Source organism: Mesoplodon densirostris, chromosome 9, assembly GCF_025265405.1.
Source record: "Mesoplodon densirostris isolate mMesDen1 chromosome 9, mMesDen1 primary haplotype, whole genome shotgun sequence".
Classification (NCBI taxonomy): Eukaryota; Metazoa; Chordata; class Mammalia; order Artiodactyla; family Ziphiidae; genus Mesoplodon; species Mesoplodon densirostris.
In genome coordinates this window covers 52,219,167-52,239,374 of record NC_082669.1, presented here as the reverse complement: position 1 = coordinate 52,239,374, position 20,208 = coordinate 52,219,167, and the positions used below count along the sequence as shown (strand labels likewise).

The following is a 20,208-nucleotide window of genomic DNA, read 5'->3' as shown; positions in this document are numbered from 1 at the left end:
GAGACGGTTGCATATACCTGCTGAGAGATGGTATGAGAGTGGCTTGGACCAGGAATGTGGCACTGAACTTGGTGAGAGGTGGTCAGATCCCAGATGCAGTTTGAAGGTCTGGCATTGGGGTGGGAGGAGTTGAAGATGACGCTGAGGCTTTGGGCATGAACATGTGAATGGTGGTGTGATTCCACAGATGGAGAACACTGCGGAGAAATCAGTTTGGGTGCATGAATACAAAATTTGGCTTTGGACCTGTTAGTATTGAGAGACCTGTGAAACACCTAAGGAGAGATTTTAGCACAGATAGAAGAGACCAGAAGATAGAGAACAGGGCTAGAGATAAAAATTGGGGAGTCTTTAGCATATAGAGTATATAAAGTCAGGGGCTGGATGAGACCTCCAGGGAGAAGGCTAGATTGAGAAGCCATCCAAGGCCTGAGCCCTGGGTCCACCCAGTGTCAGAGGTCAGGAAGGGAAAGAGGACCTAGCCAAGGACACTAAGAAGAAACTGGGATATGGTTTCCTGGAAGCCAAAGGAAAAATAGGTGCTTAGTAAGGAGGGAGTGATCAAGTGTTGGAAAGGCTGAAAGTGATTAAGTAAAATGAGGCCTGAGGGTTTTCCACAGGATTTGGCTTCTTCCTCCATGTTTCATCCCATGTGATAGAATAGGATCGATCCCTGGTGGCACCGAGAACCCACCCTCCCCGTGGGGGAGACTGCTAGCTTTCTGTGGAAGAGGTTTTCTCCTTCCTTACTGACAGAACCCCAGTTTTATCCAGGGTGGTGATGTGTCTACCTCCTCTGAAGCTAGAAGTAATTACGGCACAGTTCTAGCCAATTAAGGGCAAACAGAAGGCATGGAATGGTGATTTTTAGAAAGTTCTTTTTTTTTTTTTTTTTGCGGTACGCGGGCCTCTCACTGTTGTGGCCTCTCCCGTTGTGGAGCACAGGCTCTGGACGCGCAGGCTCAGTGGCCATGGCTCACGGGCCCAGCCGCTCCGCAGCACGTGGGATCTTCCCGGACTGGGGCACAAACCCGTGTCCCCCTGCATCGGCAGGCGGACTCTCAACCACTTCGCCACCAGGGAAGCCCCTAGAAAGTTCTTTAGAGTGGACCAACTTAGCTGGCTTGAGTGCCTGTTTCCCTTAGTGCATCCCTCCCTGCCTGACACACAGATATAATGGCTGGAAATCTGGGAGTCATCCTGACAACAAAAGGACAGCGGACACCCCCTAAGGAAGGTGGATAGAGAAGCCGGAAGGAGCCCAGATGGCCCAGTGATATTATGGAGCCTACACGCCAGGCTTGGACTATTTACCTCTTTATTTCTTTTTTTGTGGAAATATATATAAAATCCATATGTTTACAATTAATTAATTAATTAGTTAATTGTTTTCTGTTACTTGACAACTAAACCTAATCCTAAGCGATACGCTAGTTGTGCAGTCTTCACCTTGGCTCTTCCTTCCAGAGCAGCCCTTATCATCGCACACGGTGGGAATAATGTGGGGATGGAGACAGGTTCTAGGACCATCTCTGCTAGTCCTATATAATGGTATGCCTTTGGCCAAATGACTGGAGCTATCTGCAGACTTTGCTTTCTTCATCTGTAAAATGCGCCTACTCCTGTCCTTCCCTTATGACCTGATATTTTTTCTTCAGTTATCAGTGAGCTGCTTTGGTTATGCTGCTCGTAGTAAATGTGAATGAAGTATATCTGTGGGACCCGGATTAAATCAAGGCTGTGGGAAAGAATTCATGGGCCCCAATAAAAATCAACTCTTACAGAGCTTTAGCTACTAAATAGAAAGCTTCATGTCTTTTAGGGGCTTGAAAACCAAGCCCAGGAAAGCAAGAAAATCAATAGCAAAAATTTCAGGTGTAGGTGAAAACACCTGATTCATTTAAAGGTCTAGATTTGCATTACCAAGTCAAAACACCTGTGTCAAAGAGCTGGGGGATTTGCGCAAGCGCCAGCACAGGTTTACAGAAGACTTTCATAATAACTGCTAGAGATGCTGGCCAAACCCCCCAGTCCACCAGAGACTGGCCAGGTTCATAGGTCGACCTCGATTCAAACTGGCTTCCTGCTCAAGACTGATCCTTGTTCAGGTCAGTGGGGCTGACTTGAGAACCCTAGCGGAGGAAGAGTGTGTGTGTGTGTGTTGTGTGTACGTGTGTAGGATTGCGGGTGGTGCAAAGGAGACTTGAGAAACCCAAGAGCAGAAGGGGGAATCGTGTCCCCTCTCAAAGAGCGTGATTTTCAAAATGTCGTCTACAAACACTGGTAGTTAGACCTAAAATGTCAGCTGACATTGTGCCTGTTCTGAGTGGTGTCCACCGGGGTCGAGTTTTTCTCTCGTTGGAAATTCTTGAATGTAATTTGAGAGGCAGAGGAAGGAATGGCCCCGGGCTGAACTGCTAAAGTCCCTGTGGATGCTTATGTTTATATAGCTCAGGACAGGTTACAGCCTCCCCTGTGAAGCAGGTTGGGCAGGTTCAGGGCTATTATCTGATCCAACCTTGTTACTCTTAACGCTTGTGGAGGAGGAGGCCTCCCAGAGAAATCAGACGAGGCTAAGCCCTTAAAGCTGGCTGCCAGCTTGTGTGGGAGGGGAATAGTGCGGGGCCTCCGGCAGTCTCACCCGCAGCCCTGGGCTTCCTTGGGCTTCACTTGGGTTCTGTTCACCACTTGCTTCAAGCGTTTTGTTTTTAAAGATGATTTTGTACCTCATCAGGCTTGTTCACGTTGTTCGGGTAGGAGTGATGGCCCCTTGGGACTTTCTATATCTGGCAAAGGGGAGGCCCCTGGTTCTGCTTCAGTCCCAGGCAGGATCCTGCTCTGTGTGTTTAATGGCAGGGAGCTGGGACAACTTTTTGTGTTACCCTTACCAGAGCTGTTTACATTTGAAAAAAGGAGGACCCAGGAGGCAATGTCTTAGCTGACAGGCAGGCTTGTAATGCTAATAGAAGAATTTCACACAGGACGTCAATTACAACTAAATTAAAAAAAAAAAAAAAAAAGATGGCTCTGGCAAGTAGATGGAATGGATATTTTGGGGTCAGAGAGCTTTTGCCAGTCCCTTCACATCATGGCACCTTGGAAGCTGCTCCCTCTATGCTCAAAGCCTGCACCAGCTGTTGCTGCCTCTTCTGGTCCCTCAACTGGATAAGATAATAAGAAAAGGGTCTAGAGCCAACCAGAGAGACAGAGGGCTGGGCCCCATCCCAGGGATGAAGAGTGAGGTGGTAATTGTTCAGAATGCCTTCAACAAAGCGTAGTCCTGCTGGTCCCTCTCCTCCCATCTTTTCCCCACCCTCGAACTGAGAATTCTTTCATCCATCCATTCAACTTAGACAAATTTATCAGAGTGCCTGTTATGCACAGGACACTTCGATACAGTGAGCAAGGCAGGCAAGGCCCTTGCCCCTAGAAGAGATAATACGAAGTAAACAAACCTTGTGAGGAGGTTGGCGAAGGTATTAAAAAGGCAGTGGGCAGGCGACTACACAGGGAGGTCAGGGAAGGTCATGTGAGCTGAGCCCGGGGTATGAAGCCGGGACCAGCCTTGCAAAAACGGCTGGAGGAAGAACCTTCGCGGTTGCGGAACAGCCAGAAAAGATCCTCTGAGATGGGGAAGAACTCTGTCTGTGGAGGGACAGAAAGGCTGCCAGTGGGCTGGAGGGCATGGGATGTGACCAGGAGGAAACGTGAACGTCTCCACTAGGCAGGCGGGAGTCGGTGCCGGCCGGGCCCTGGTGCGTGGGTTCTGAGAACCCATTGAGTGATTCCTTGCAGGAGAGTGACTGGATAGGATTTATATGAACAAAGGCCACCGTGCCAGCCCTGGGAGAAGGCACTGTGTGCTGGAGCTGGAGGGGAGAGAGTGGAGAGGACTGCGGGAGACGGAGGAATTCCGCGCTTGGGGATGCAGGCACCGCCTTCATCCCACCCAGTTCCCCAAAGTGTCATATTTTTACCGAGTCGGTCCTGCTGCTCACCGCTTACAAAATCAAACTCATGAACGTTGGTACAAAGGAAAGTTGCCTTTAATCAGGATGCTGGCAACCTGGGGAGACGGTGGACTCGGTGTCCCTCAGAAACCACGTCCGAAGATTCTGCTCGGCCGTGAAAGTTGTAAAGGGAAGGAGGGGAGGCATCTCAGTTAATCACTGAGAGGTGGGGCTCAGTTGTCGCCACCCCTCACTGCGTGCAGGTGCCTCAACTCCTCCTGATTTTCCTCTAGGTGCTATCTTCTTCTTTTTTTTTTTTTTTTTAACATTTTACCTTATATTGGAGTGCAGTTGATTAACAATGTTAAGTTAGTTTCAGGTGTACAGCAAAGTGATTCAGTTACACATGTACATGTATCTTTTTCAAATTATTTTCCCATTTAGGCTGTTGCATAATATTGAGCAGAGTTCCCTGTGCTCTACAGTAGGTCCTTGTGGGTTATCCATTTTATTTATTTATTTATTATATAGTAAGCTCCAAATATGCCTTTTTAAAAAAAATTCATTTATTTATTTATATTTATCTTTGGCTGCGTTGGGTCTTCGTTGCTGCGCACGGGCTTTCTCTACTTGCAGTGAGCGGGGGCTACTCTTCGTTGCGGTGCGCAGGCTTCTCATTGCGGTGACTTCTCTCGTGACGCGCAGGCTCTAGGCGCACAGGCTTCAGTACTTATGGCACGTGGGCTCAGTAGTTGTGGCTCACGGGCTCTAGAGCTCAGGCTCAGTAGTTGTGGTGCACAGGCTTTGTTGCTCTGCGGCATGTGGGATCTTCCTGGACCAGGGCTCAAACCCAGGTCCCTACATTGGCAGGGGGATTCTTAACAACTGTACCACCAGGGAAGTCCCTGGTTATCCATTTTAAATATAGCAGTGTGTACATGTCAATCCCAAACTCCCTAACTATCCCTTCCCACCACCCTTCCCCCCGTAACCACAAATTCTTTCTCTAGGTCTGTGAGTCTGTTTCTGTTTTGTAAATAAGTTCATTTGTATCATTTTTTTTAAGATTCCTCATATAAGCGATACCATGTGATATTGGTCTTTCTCTATCCGACCTACTTCACTCAGTATGACAGTCTCTAGGTCCATCCATGTTGCTGCAAGTGGCATTATTTCATTCTTTTTTTTTAAAAGATTTTTTCAATGTGGACCATTTTTAAAGTCTTCATTGAATTTGTTACAGTATTGCTTCTGGTTTTATGTTTTGGTTTTTTGGGCACGAGGCATGCCGGATCTTAGCTCCCCAACCAGGGATCGAACCCTCACCCCCTGCATTGGAAGGCAGAGTCTTAACCACTGGACCACCAGGGAAGTCCCTATTTCGTTCTTTTTAATGGCTGAGAAAAACATGGTCCAAAAGGGTACATGCACCCCAATGTTCACTGCAGCACTGTTTACAGTAGCCAAACCATGGAAGCAACCTAAATGTCCATCAACAGATGAATGCACAAAGAAGGTATAGTACATATATACAATGGAATATTACTCAGCCATTAAAAAGAATAGATGCTATCTTCTTCACACTGGTCACAAAATTTGTTCCGGGGATTACTGAAGGGGAAGATAGGGAAGAGATCTATCCATCTGTTAATTACCGATTCTTCATTTCTACTTCTTTGATCTACGAAAGAACTGACAAGTTAGGCAAGGTATTGTGTGATCAGGAGATATGCTTGGGCCAGAGATGAGTAGAACATGGGGGTTTCTGGGGGTGCCTGGTTAGAAGTTAGTTACAATATAGCTTTGCTAAAGTGATGAAGAAAGGGGTTTCCAGCTGAGAGCAATTTCCTGCAAGAGCTGCTTACAATTTTAGTGGCTGTTGGGTCTTTTTGTACTGGCGGCATGTAGCCACATTCCTGTCATTGTTTATTGACTGCCTAGCAACACCTGCTACCACCTGTACATTCATATTTCCCTCATCTTGTGATTGCCACTTGCTGTCCAGTTGCTACAAAGACTGTCCGGGGATTGGGAGTGCTGGGGATTTTGCCTCATGATTAGAGACATTTCACTTAGCCAGAATGTCCTAGAAACCAGGCCAGAGGGCATTTGAAGGTTATTACCAGTGTCACATAGAGCAGACCTTTCACTGTTAGTGCTGTTGTGCTGTCCTGCCTCTGGTTCTTTGAGTGGCTCTAACCAAGCCACCTGATGCTTTCCTGCTAACAGCCAACTCCCTGGATTCAGCAGGTATCACGTTCCCCTCACTTATTCCCGTCCTGCTCTCAATATGATCTAGTGTGATCCTAACCCTAGACTCTGTGGACCTGTCATCCTTGATAATGACCATTGTGGATGGTGTTTCCAGCTTTTGACCCTCAGCTTTTCCTAATGACCTCTGACCAGGTTTGTCCTTCCCCATCTCCGCCACTACAGAACCTACAGGTAGCCCAAGTTGCTTAACTGCCCCTTGATTCTCTTTGAGGAAGACATGGGCACCGCCTTGAATGTATCCTCTGCTCAGTCGAGTCACCCCACCCCCAGGAATCCGCCCATCACCTCTGAGGTTGCTTTTCTCCCAGGAGTATGAGTATGTCCTCCTGCAAATTGGACTCAGTTGGCCCCGATATTCCAGTTTCCAAGGCCGGTGTGAAAATTAGATCTAAGTTGTGACTTTCATGTCACACATATAAAAAGAATGTGTGAGGACCCGTGGCTTGTGAAAGCAGCCTCATTTGTTCATAATCATTTTCTAAATACCAGTAATTGCTTCATGCTTTCTCGAACTTGAACAAAAACATTGCTCAAACAGCCACTGAAATAGATGAGTAGATAGCGCCACACATCTGAATCGTCAGCACTGCTTCTGTATCTTGACTGACAAGATTTCTGTTCTCCCCCTGGCTCTCTGGACAACCTGGTCTCAGAAGTGCTGAGATGGGTACAGACCCTGGGCTGAGAGTTGTCTTCCTCAGCATCTGCCCTCCCTGTGGATACCATCCTGTAAACGACACTGATGAGCTTCTTCCTTGCTATCTGAAAGAGTCTAACCAGTAATATGATTACAAAGAAACAGATTAGGCAGAAGTAACCATGACTCTGTTGCTCTTTATGAGGCTAGGAATTAAGCCACCAAATGGTTGGTAGATCATTTCCATGTATATGGAGAGAGGAAGGAAATTATGACTCAGAGAGGTTAGTTCTTTCCTAAAGGATACAAGAGGAAGCAGGGATTCCAAGCTGGTGGTGTTTTGGTTTTGCTTTTTGTTTTCTGAAAAGGGTTAAAGAAGACTTAAGTTTATGCTCATATGTAATTGCAGGGGATGTGAGGGAATCAATGGAAAGGCACGTGGATAAAATTTTTTTAATCCAAATGCATCATAGAAACATAAATGTCTTTTTGCCATGAGAAGGTGGGTGTAATAAGTGTTTCAGTGTATTGCCTATGTATGATGTTGAACAGACAGTCTAATATGTTAGGAGTCATTTTATTCTCTTCTCGTTAGGGTCACTGAAGTAACCACACATGACAGAATGGTGCACAGAGGCAGTGTGGACAGGGCACTGGGTTGAGAGTAAGGAGACCTGGATTCTGTGTCACATGAGGACAGAAGGCCAGCACTGTCCTCTATGTGACAAAGACCCAGGCACTGTGCAGTGCCCTGAGCAGTGAGTTGATCAGTGCAATTAGTTCTGGACTCCCTTGAAGACCAGCCACACTCCCAACAGAGATGAACACTGGTTATGAGTTTGACACGCAGGAGACTAAACCTGGTCTGCTGTATGGTCACCCTTTGTCTCTTATGGGACATGTCTTCCCAAGGAGCATCCACCCTACCCCCAAACAAAGCAAGCTCTTGGTCCCTCATTCTGTAGCCTGGTGGAAGATATGAAATACTTGGTGGACCACCCTTGCCCGCCCTCATCAACTATATTAATACCTACTGAGGCCTTTGGTCTCCCGTCTGAGATGTATCAGTTTTCTTCCCTAATGTTGGAGTGTGGACCTCTAGGCAAATTCTTAAGGGGTCTGGAGTTACTGCCGAATAGAAGAAATTGCATTGTGAAAATTACAGATGACATTTGGTATCAGTGTGAAGAGGAATCAGTGTTTTACAAATAAGAGTCAGTGGTAATGGTAAAACAATACCTACAGCATCATGTATGAAAATAGGTATTAAGTCCAATGAAACTGGATCCCTCTTAAATTATATATAGTCTGCTCCCAGAGGACTAAAAAGGGCCTATTTGGACCTGATACTGTGAAGAAGGGAGGTAGGAGTTTGATTAAGTGTAGACTGAAAATTTAAAGACACCTTTGAACAGCTCTTCAGTTTCACCTCAACCCTAAGAGGCACTCTGTGAATAGTCCACAGCAGTTTCACAAGTTGCTACTGCTGTCTGACTCATACTTCTAAGGCATTCCTATATGCCCTGTGCAGAAAAGAATAAAAGTTGAGTTTCTGTTATGGTAACTGGACTGTCCAGTTTTGACCAAACCCACATGTCTAACTTATAACTCATCCACCCTCCTGGATACATGCAACCCAGGAATTACTCAGAGCCAGGAAGGCTGGAAATGACTGTTTCTTCACTATCCGGCTCTGAGGCCTTAACCAACCACAGGATGGACAGCAGCCTGAGAGTGGTCCAGAACTGGACCAGCGTTTGGGTGTGGGCTGTGTGTGAAAGGCTCCTGACAGGCCAGTTTCCCCGTTTCTAGACACCCTGAGCAACAGCCGGGGGCAGGTAAAGCAAGAGCAACACATTCCTTGGAGTTAGAAGAACTGGTTTTGAGTAGTAACATTGCTATATAACTAGCTGTAGGACTAACCAGATTAACTAGCTAAAGTAACTAGCTAAGTGACTGAGCAGATCATTCCACCTCCAGGAACTGAGTCTGGCATTTGTAAAATGAAGTCATTAGACTTGGTAATGACTAGCAAAAGATAAACTTCTGCTAAGATTTAGGATGAGAAACATGAACTTCATGTCAGTTAGGATGTAAGTCTTAAGAAGAAAAGTCTAGGTCTGGTTCATCCAGAACTCCCTAAGATATTTCTCAAATGATTCAGTTAAGTCAACCTTGGAGTTATAAATAAAGATTCTTAACTAGTATAGCAACCTTTCTGGATTTCCTTACTAATGGGTAATATATACACTTCATAAAAACCTCAAGTATTGTTTTTCTCTTTAAGTTAGAATAAATTTTTGGTATTGAGTGAAAAATGTTTACCTTAGAAGAAAAGTTCATTTGGGTAGGACCCAACATTCCCTAACAGTGATGGGTTTTCTGAAATGTTACTGTAATTGATTTGCTGTCAACATGTGGACTTAAATGTGCTCCTTTAGTATGTAGGCTCAATGTGGGTACAATTTTTTTTTAACTTCTTTTTCAGTCCAAACAACACCTAATTCAGTACTCTAAATATAGTCAGCATTCAACAAAAATTTAATTATTAACTGAATCAAGGCTGCCGGGGAAAAAGGGACATTGCTTCTTGTTTGGACATGCTCCTCTGATTAAATGCCACTTTAAAAATTACTTGCCAGAGCCTTTTGATAGTGGAAATATAAATGTTAAGTTTAAAAGCATCATTATCTTAAGATATTTAAAATTGTTTTTCTTTATCAAACAAACCAGATAAATCAGTTGCAAATATTTTTAGTAGAGCTGAATTAGGAAACTTGTCTCCTGGCTTCCATTTCTTACACCAGGTTGTTTCTCCCACAGTGATAGATATTTATTTCAATGAATTGTAATGTCCACAGTAACAAAAAAGAATGTACATGGGCTTTCAATTAGCTTTTGGCCACACTGGCCAGTGGAAGTAAATGGCCAGTCTCCTCCTGTCCCTGCTGCATGAGCCCCCATTTAAAACGCCTGGGTATAGTCCGCATTGCAATGACACAAGTCCCTCTGTCAGTAAGCTAATTATTTCTTTTTTCTTTTTCTTTCTTTTCTTTTTTTTCGCAGTGTGGCATGGCATGCAGGATCTTAGTTCCCTGACCAGAGATCGAACCCATGCCCCCTGCAGTGGAAGCGCAGAGTCCTAACCAGCGGACCTCCAGGGAATTCCCCAGTAAGCTAATTATTTCTTTCCTACATGGGTAGGGTTGATAACGGCAGGCTTCTAAATCCTCAGAGCACACTTCTTTTTTCTACTAATGTCTATTCTAAGAAAAATGGTTGTTCTTCATGGTTTATTGCTGTGTTTCTGAAAATGCTCTTAGTGTCTAGGTGTCCCCAAGAAAGATGGTACTGCAGCCTCTGATGTAAGCAGTCCTTCTCTCTTCCTGCTTCTTCCACTTTACACTAGCATTTCTGTGACTTACTTCTTCAAGCCCAAACCACTGTAGGAGTCCAAGTTCACTGCCCCGGTTACAGCTATCGTGTTTCTTGTGCCATTAGTAGATGCCATTAGGGCAGTATTACTTGGGGGTCAAACAAAAGGGGGCCATTTTTCTTGGAAGTTGGGGAAGACTTCGTCAAAGATACAATATTTAAACTAAGTCTTATAGAATATGTAGGAGTCTGCCATGCAGAAAAGAGACAGAGGAAGCAGCAGGTGTGAGGACAAAAAGGCAAAATACCAAAAACAAACCCAACCTAGTAACTTTGGGATTATTAAGCAGAATGGGTGGAGCATAAGGTGGGGAGAGAATGATGCAACAGGATTTTTGAGGTTTAACTGGTAGGACTCAGTGACTTATGGAATGTGAAAGGAAGGTGAGATCTGAAGGTGAAGATATGTGGTGATGCCGTAAACAGAGACAGGAACAACAGGAGTAAGGCTGGGGTTCAGCGGACTTGAAATTACAGCTGAAACTATGCCAGCTCATTTATGGGTTCAGTAATGTAAGGGGAGGTTAAGAGCTACATCTTAAACCCCAGCTCCTCCCCTTAATAATAAGGGATGCTAATTTGATTAATCACACTCAGGTCACCAAAGTACCTACATTTACTTCTAGATGGGAAATTTGTATTAAACTATTAAAATGCCAAGCACATAAGTGATTTCTAGTCTCTGGAGAGGTTCTCTATCTCTCTCACTCAGGCTATGGAAGGGTCAGCTCATTCATTCATTCTCCCTTCCTTCCTCCCCCACTCCAAGATACTTTAAAAAATATTAAATAGCTTCATCGAGGTATAACTGATATACAATAAACTGAAACTACTTATACAGTTTGTTAAGTTTGAAATAAGTATATACCCATTTATTTTCTGCTTTCTATTTCATTAGTTTCTACTCTGGTAATGATTATTTCTTCAACTTATTTTAGGTTTAATTTACTCTTCCTTTCTAGTGTCTTAAGTTGGATGCTTAAGTCATTGATTTGGGACTTTTCTTCTATTCTAATAGTCATTTCGTGTTACAGATTTTCCCCTACATACTGCTTTAGTAGCATGCCACAAAAAAATTTTTTAGAACAATTTATTTATTTAAAAAATTTTTTTTCTTTTTTTAAAAATAGATTTATTTACTTATTTTTTGGCTGCATTGGGTCTTCTTTGCTGTGCGCAGGCTTTCTCTAGTTGCGGCGAGCGGGGGCTACTCTTCGTTGCGGTGTGAGGGCTTCTCATTGCGGTGGCTTCTCTTGTTACAGAGCAAGGCTCTAGGCATGCAGGCTTCGGTAGTTGTGGCACACTGGCTTCAGTAGTTGTGGCTTATGACCTCTAGAGCGTAGGCTCAGTAGTTGTGGTACACGGGCTTAGTTGCTCCACGGCATGTGGGATCTTCCCTGACCAGGGCTCAAACCCATGTCCCCTGCATTGGCAGCAGATTCTTAACTACTGCACCACCAGGGAAGCTCCAGCGTGCCACATATTTTGATATATCATGTATTTATTTTCATTCAGGTCAAAATACTTTCTAATTTTCCTCTTTGATTTCTTTACTGACCTATGGATCTAGAAGTAGTTTATAGAGTTTGGAACGATTTGAGGTTTTTCCAAATATATTTTTGCTATTGGTTTATAACTTAATTTCATTGTGATAAGAACATATTTTATATGAATTGAATTCTTTTAAATTTATTGGCACTTATTTTATGGTCCAGAATGTACTTTACCAAACACTGAGTGAGTCTTGAGGTTTTCTAGTCTGGCTGGTATGACAGGCATTGTTTGCTCCCGGCCCAAAGTTAGCACCTGACACTGTTACCTTGAATCTTTTCAGTTGGCTCAGTTCCTAGGTTTGGGTAGTTTCCGCATGTGCATTCACTCACCAGTACCTAGCTGAATACTCAGGGGGAACCCTCCACAGACCTCCCAAGTTCGCACCCTGTGAACTTCTCTCCTGTCCAGATCTCCATCCTCATCCTCAGAATTCTAGCCACCTTGGTCTTTCTGAGCTCTTAGGCCTCATCCCAGGGAATCTGCCAGGTCCTGCCTTAGTTCCCTCTCTCTGCACTGAAGCCTGGAAATGCTGCCAAAGCAGTAGACTGGGGCAATTGCAGGGCTCACTTTATTTTCTTTCCTGCCTATCAGGGCCCACTGTCCTTCCTTGACTGGTTTACATGTTTTACAAAGGGTCATTTCCTAAATGTTGTCTGTTTTCAGTTGTTTCAAGAATGAGGATAAATCTGGTCCATATTACTCCATCTTAGTTGGAAGCAAAACCATCCATCTCTCTCTTTCTTTCCTCTTCTAAGAAGCTGCAACAGTAGACATGTCAGAGCCTTTTCCTACATGGGAAAAGACCCAGCCATCTCCTACAGCCTCTCTCTTCTCTCACATGTCAGCCAGGCCAGGGCCTACAGCCTGCCATAGACAGCCAAGGCAAGCCTGAGGGTAGGGATTTGTATCTGTCAACTTTTATAGTGGTAACATACAATCCCAAATCTAAGTGGCTGGTGGCAACAAACATTAATTTCTTGCCCACATGACTTGAGGGCTATCAATGGCTCCAGCTCTGCTGGGCTCAGCAAGCTTGGTTTGGTTCAAGTGGGCTTGCCTGGCCTCAGTTCAGCTCTATGCATCCTCTTATTCTGGGACCAAAGGTGAAGGCATGCTAGTTTCTTGGTGAAGGTCCAGAAGAAGAGGCACAGGGCCAAAGCATGCAACCACATTTAAAGCTTCTGCTCAGTCATGGCATACCTGACATCTGTGCACATTCCATTGGCCAAAGCAAATCAATGACCAAGCCCAGAGTCAAATGTGCAGGAAAGTACGCCCTACCTCCAGCAAACATGGCAAGGATAGAGAAAGAAAGGATAATTGTAAACAAACAATCACGATCTTCCATACCATTGATGACTTTCACTCTCTTGCTGTGTTTTCTCTACTACATGCTCTACTGGCACAATGGACCTTTTTCATAGTACTGAGCACATCATATATTTCACAGATTAATTTCTATTTGACATTTACGTGACTCTTAAGTCTGTCCCCCACTAGAAAATAAGCTTCATAAATGCAGAGACAGTGCCGGGCACACAGTAGACAGTAATTGTATGAATGAATGAGCGAATCAGTGAGTGAGTGAATAAAAGAATGTCTTTCCTGCTTACTTTCCCAAGGCACTAAGGAATGTGCTAGATGGCATTTGGTTAGAAACTATTTAGGATGAACTAGCCTAGGACCAAAAATGCTGTGCGGTTCAGTCATACTTGCCAGAAAGCTCAGCCCTGGCACTTGACTCAAGTATAGAAAATGATGTGGAGATTTGCTGTCCTTTGCTGCTCTTCTCTGCTGTGGAGATTTGCTGTCCTTTGCTGTTGTTCTCTGATGTGGAGATTTGCTGTCCTTTGCTGTTGTTCTCTGTACGTATTCTTGTCGATGTGGGGAGCTGGGGTTTGGAGTAACTCTCAGGCATTCCTCGGTTCTTGGCATAATCCTAAATGAATCACCTCCATAGCTACACCCAGTTTTAATACTTGGCATACTGAGTGGCAGGCAGCAGGGAAGCAGAATACAAGGTGAGAAGAACAAAGCTGAGCGGGGTTTCTGGTGGCATTTAAAACTTGACATGGCATCTCTGTGAGCCACAAGGACTGGGTTAGCCTCCCACAGAGCTCTAGCACAGACCTTTGGATTATTTGTAGCAGGTATTTGGGGTTAAGACTGGATTGGCTCCCCCAGATTATCCTGTTTTGAGCTGCTTTCAAGGGTGACCTCTGAAGATTCATGGTATATCCTTGCACACAGTAACCTCTGGAATCCACATAGGGTATCATTGGGCATGATAATCTCAGGACCTGTATAGCACATTGCTGGCCATGGTAATCTCTGGAGACTCATATAGCATATTCTTGGGCACCTCAAGTCACCATGACCACTTATTTTCAAGTTGCCTTTGTCCAGCTGGGGACAAACTTAGAGGTGGCTTTAATGATATTGGTAGTGATCTATTTCTTCGGGTGGGTGGTAAATACACAGGTTTTTATGTAATTATTTTACTTTAAAACCTACTTATATGCAATATATATTCCTTTGAATATATCAAATATTTTGCAATATAAAGAAATGAAAAAATAAGAGAAAAATACACATTAAAACTAAAGTGAGATCCCATTTTCAACCATCAGAGGATCACAAAGATCAAACAACTGATAAGACTCAATAATGGTGAGAAAGGGAAAAAGCAGGTACACTCGTAAGTTGGGGGAATGTAAATTGGCACAATCTTTAAGGTAAGTCCTTTGACATGCCTATCAAAAGTACATTCTCTTTGTTCTTACAATTTTGCTTCATGAATATCTTGTATAGATATACTTACACAAAGACTAATATGTACAAAAAAAAAGAAGACTAATGTGTACAAGGCTATTCAGTGAAGCTTTTCCTTGGTCATAGTAACAAAAGATTGGAAACATTGAAAGGCCAAGGAAAGATGGGTTGATTAAATAAAATGAACTGCTGTGAAGCATTTTAAGACTAAGGTAGCTCTCCATCTACTGACACAGAATGAGTTCCATAATACTAAGTGAAGAAGAAAGGAAGAGAGAGAAGGAGGGAGGAAGGAAAAAAAGGAAGGGAGGACACAAAGAGGGAATATTTCAAAGGGAAAGGAATGGTGCTCTCAGAAAGTAGCAAATGGTTGAGTATAGCTGAACTGAAGAATATGTATAAGAACCTGGAGGAAGATAAATGAGAAATGTAAGCAGGGGTGAGGACCTCGAATACTGCGCTAAAAGGTTTGCTCTGTACCTTGGAGAAGATGGAGAGCCTCTAAAGCATTTTAAGGAGGAGAATGATTGGGTCACATTTACTGTAACTCAGCAGCACTGGGGGGATAAAGATCAGAGGTGATGGATAAGATGGAGGTGAGGAGGCTGGTTTGGAAACAATGAGAAACTCAGGGTAGAGAAGATCAGGGAGAAGTAAGATGGACCAGATGCACTGAGCAATTGGATACTGGGAGTAAGGGAGAGGAAAAGAGTCTGGGGTGTTCCTCAGAGGCCAGATGAGGTCAGCGGCTGAGTGATTGCGCCATTCAGAGAAATGGAATACAGAGGGACTGCTGGTTTGTGGTGAAGGCAGAGGGTGGTACGAAGCAAATTTAACAGGCTTGGCCTTCAACTTTCAGTATGGGAAAAGCTCAAGTAACACTCTAAAATTTGAATAGGCACAATTTTAGTCAATTTTACTGTATTTTTCCATATTATTTAATAGCAAATTATGTAATATACCACAAAGAAAGTCTACACAAATTCCAATATTTATTTCTTGGAAGACTAGAGATGAGATGATTACATAAAAACAAGGTCTGTTAGGGTTTTGTTTTTGATTTTTTTCCCATCAGGGACATGCTCTGTTTTGTTTTAAAGAGTCAAAAACAAATCTGAGCAGTGATGTATTCATAACAGAATCAACTTGAGAAAAATCTCAAATTGCTGAAACTAGCAAAACCATAGCACTCTTCATTAAGATGCAAGAGATGGAAAAAAACAGCCAAATGATGAATTTAAGGTAACACCAGCTAATATACTAAGGAGAAAATAATTGGAGAATTCCAGTAGTACTTAAAAATAATGTCAAGAAACTGTGAGTGCAGACTTTAAAGACAAATTTGAAGGATAGTAAAAATAAAATTGAAGCTTCAGTCAATTTCAGAGAGAAATAGGGAAAGAAATCTTTATTTTTCTGTCTTTGCAATCCACAAGTCCTGATTTACTATTTAGAATTCCTACGACGTAATTCTTATTTTTCTTTGCTTCCAAGATAGAGGGAAATTTTCCCATGTCTTCTACTGATGTGGCAGTTACCTTAGGTTTTTTTCTATTCCACAGGGACATAATACTGTTTAGAATCAGGGATGTGTTAACAGGTTTGCTCCTCTCCTACTCTAGGCACCAAGAACACCCATCACAAGCTGGAGGGCATGCTCAGAATTAGAGGGTAGGGTGGAGCCATGGAAATAGGAGAAGCTGCTGAAGCAGCCCAAACGAATGAGGACATATTGGCTGTCTTAAAATAACACAACCATTCTGAAAGGTTTCACAAGGTCAGGGTAGGAGTTTATTAGGATGGAAGCCACAGGGGACATCCAGCTCAACTCTAGCAGTGGGAGTTGGTGTTACCTAAACAATGGGCTGCCTTTGGAGGAGAAAACTGTCTTGTCAGAAACGCTCACCCCAAGAATGCCCAGTCAGAGTATTTGTCTAAAGGATATGAGGAATAGAGGAGACATAGTACTAGAAGATTTTAAGGATCCTTGGCAAGTCGAAGAGCCCATATTTTCTCAACCTGATTTCGGCAGGGCTTAAAATTTCCTAACTTTCAGAGTTTGATGTGACTTTTAATGCATTGGCTTAAGTGAATGATTTTTCAAAGATACTAATTTATGAAAATGGTAAGAAATAATGAATTTAGAAATCAAGTCAGATATATATATTTAAATCTGAAATGCCGTTCATATGTGTGAAATATGATTTGGAGCTATTCTTGTTTTAACGATCAGACACACATATTCTAAAACATGTCTTATTTTAGTGAGGGGGAAAGCTTCCGGACACTTCAACAGCATTAATCCATCTTTGCACGGCTGTTCACGCAAGACACTGAATTATAGTTTAGTAGAGAAAAAGGGCATAAATCATTGAACATCTAAAATTCCAATTCAAATAGGGGACTCTCTCCTGAGATTGGCATAATTCAGATGTCCCCTTGCTGGTTCTCAGCCAGGGTAGCTCATCAGAATCACCCGTGGGTGCCCAGCCTCACCCCAGACCTCCTTAGCATGCATTTCTCTGACAGTTAATGAAGCTAAGCATCCCTTCAGAGGTGTATTGGCCACCTCCTTTGAACTGCCAGTCCCTATCATTTTCCTGTTTTCTCCTTTTTATTCTTTTTTACTTATAGGATCTCTTGGTTTATTAGTGACGTGCAACGATTCTGTTACATGTAACGTGCAAATGGCTTTCTCTCATTCTTTCGTTTACTTCTTGTTGTGTGTAGGAAAAACAGTAAGACTAAAATCACCAAACCTACTTGGCATTTTATAAATTTAGCATGCTCTTCAGACCTCCCATGAGAGCAATTCTTGCAGTCAGCAAAGCTGAGGTTTCAACTAAATGAAAACGGTAGAAATGAGCGTCTAAGATATTTTAACATTTCAGTGGAAGTTTGTCATTGTTAAAATTCTTGAACGTCATTAGTACTTAATAAAATACTAAAGATTTCTCAATGTCTTAATTTAAAATGGACACTTCTCTCGATACACATTCTTGGTTTTAGCACATTGTGTACACAGTCTATCCTTTTTTATTTGAAAATGGAGAAACAAAATGTCATATATCTCCCCCATCTCTATTGGTTTTCTAAAAATAGAAGTATAAATGATTTACAATATTGTGTTAGTTTCAGGTGTATAGTGCAGTGATTCAGTTTTGGATTTTTTTTTTCAGATTATATTCCAGTATATGTTATTACAAGATATTGGGTATAATTCCCTGTGCTAAACATTAAATCCTTATTGCTTATCTATTTTATGTATAGTAATTTGTATCTTTTGCTCCCAGACTCCTAATTTGTCCCTCCCCCTCTCCCTCTCCCCTTTGGTAACCGTAGGTTTGTTTTTTACTTGAGTCTGTATATATAGATTCATTTGTATTTTTTTTTAGATTCTACATATAAGTGACATCATACAGTATTTGTCTTTCTCTGTTTGACTTATTTCACTAAGCATAATATTCTCTAGGTCCATCCATGTTGCTGCAAATGGCAATATTTCATCCTCTTTTTCTATGGCTGAGTAATATTCCTGTGTGTGTGTGTGTGTGTGTGTGTGTGTGTGTGTGTGTGTGTGTGTATCACATCTTCTTTATCCATTCAACTGTTGATGGGCACTTGGGTTATTTCCATATTAGCTTTTTAACTAGATTAAAATGAAAACATAAATCATCATTCTCTTTTCCAAAATCTCAGGTTGTTCAATTCAGCCTCTTTGATTCTTTATCTAGCCAGACAACACTCCGTGTGACTTTTCCCTTTGTTTTGCTAATTATGGTGGGAAAAGAGGGGAGGAGTGTCCTGAATCTCAAAGTGGATGAGAGTAATAGTTTTTAACTCATTGACATATCACTGCTCTCTTATTCTTTTAAACTGGTGTGATTTTTTCTTAACGTTTTCTATTCCTCTCTTTCAAGGAGTTAATTATTTCTGTAATGAATTTTATAAAGTGAGTTCTAATATTTTTTAATGTATTGAGTTCTTCCTAGGTGCCAGGAATTAGGGACACAGAGATAAACAAGGCATGTCTTTGCTTCTAAATTCAGAGAACAGGCAGACGGTACAGTTGCTGTGATCAACAGAGTAATGGATGCAACAGTGTCCATTCCCTAATCCCCAGAACCTTACATAGGACAAAGGCTTTGTAGATGTGATTAAGGTTAAGGAACCTGAGATAGGGAGGTTAGTCTGGATTGTCCAGGTGGGCCTTATCAAATCACACTAGTCCTTAAAAGCAGAGAACCTTTCCCAGCTATAATCAGAGCACCAGAGAGATGGTAGCATGAGAAGAATCCAACCAGCTGTTGCTGGCTTTGAAGGTAGAGGAAGGGACCATGAGCCAAAGAATGAATGTGGGTAGCCTCTAGAAATTGGGAAAGGTAAGGAAACGGATTCTTCCCTAGATCCTCCAGAAGAAACACAGCCCCACTGACACCTTGATTTTAGCCCAGTTCTCGAGACCTGCATCAGACTTTTGACCTCCAGAACTGATAATACATTTGTGTTTTTTAAGCTGCTGAACCTGTGGCAATTTGTTAAAGCAGCAAAACAAAACTAACACAAGTGCTCTCCACTAAGTGCAAGGTAGCTCTGACTGTGATCAGGGTAGAATGGAGGCATTAGGGCAAGTGCTTTGTGTCCTCAGAGTTGAGCATGGCCCAACTGAGAGAGATGAGGAAGGACCACAAAGGAGGAGGCCTGCAAGTTGTCCTTGGAATATTAGGATTTGTTCAGTCACATGAAGGAAGAGGAGAACATTTCAGACAAAGAGATGAACACCTAAGTCAACATTACAATATGTTTGCATATCAATTTTCTATATGGGAAAATTGTGAAAAGCTTGAAAAACAAACATAAGTACTTCTGCTCTTTGCAAAATGGCAGGCTAGATACTCTGAAGGGTCTTTCTGCTTTCCAACAACCATACGGTGACAATACAGGCTTTTCAATGCATTGCTGGGCTTCCAGGAAATAAGAAAATACCCAAAGCTCTCCATCCCACAACAAAAGATAGGGTAGTGGCCATCTGTGTAGCTCAGACCCACTATCATGCTGAGACAACTAAAAAAGATGAAGAAAAAACAGTCACCTGGAAATCACCAACATGCTAATAGGCTCATAGGAATTACCAGGCATGAAGATGGGAAGCTAGAGAGGTACACCCAGCACCCAGAGCAGGTTTTGTCCTGGGTGAGTTTCCTGCCCAAGAAAGGTGGCTGAAAGGCTGAGCAGCATAAACAAGGAAAAAAGGTGCTAGCCACAAAAAAAAAAAGATGGGTAAATTTGCATTAAAATTGAGAACTTCTGTTCACTAAAAAAAGAAAAGAGTAAAATAAAAAGGCAAGCCACAAAGATATTAGCAACACAAATAATGAGCAAAGAATTCAAATTCAGGATATATAAGGAACTCCAGAAATTCAATAAGCAAAGGCAAACAATCCAATAGGAAAATCTCCCCCAATTATAAATAGACATTTCACAGAAGCAACAGCACAGATGGTAAATAAATATGGTAAGATGCTACCAGAGAAAGGCAAATTGAAACAAGATACCATTTCACATCCGTGATTAACAAAATGAAGA

At 42.5% G+C, this 20,208-nt stretch overlaps 1 protein-coding gene across 1 annotated transcript in view; it reads right to left on the bottom strand.

Annotated features, from left to right (window-relative positions):
• Window positions 1–3,086: 3,086 nt before the first annotated feature.
• Window positions 3,087–20,208, bottom strand: part of COL28A1 (collagen type XXVIII alpha 1 chain) — a 173,497-nt gene continuing 156,375 nt past the window's right edge. The window contains 2 exon segments of the mRNA XM_060107715.1: window positions 3,087–3,161; window positions 3,591–3,869. Coding sequence (XP_059963698.1) covers window positions 3,087–3,161; window positions 3,591–3,869 — 354 coding nt within the window.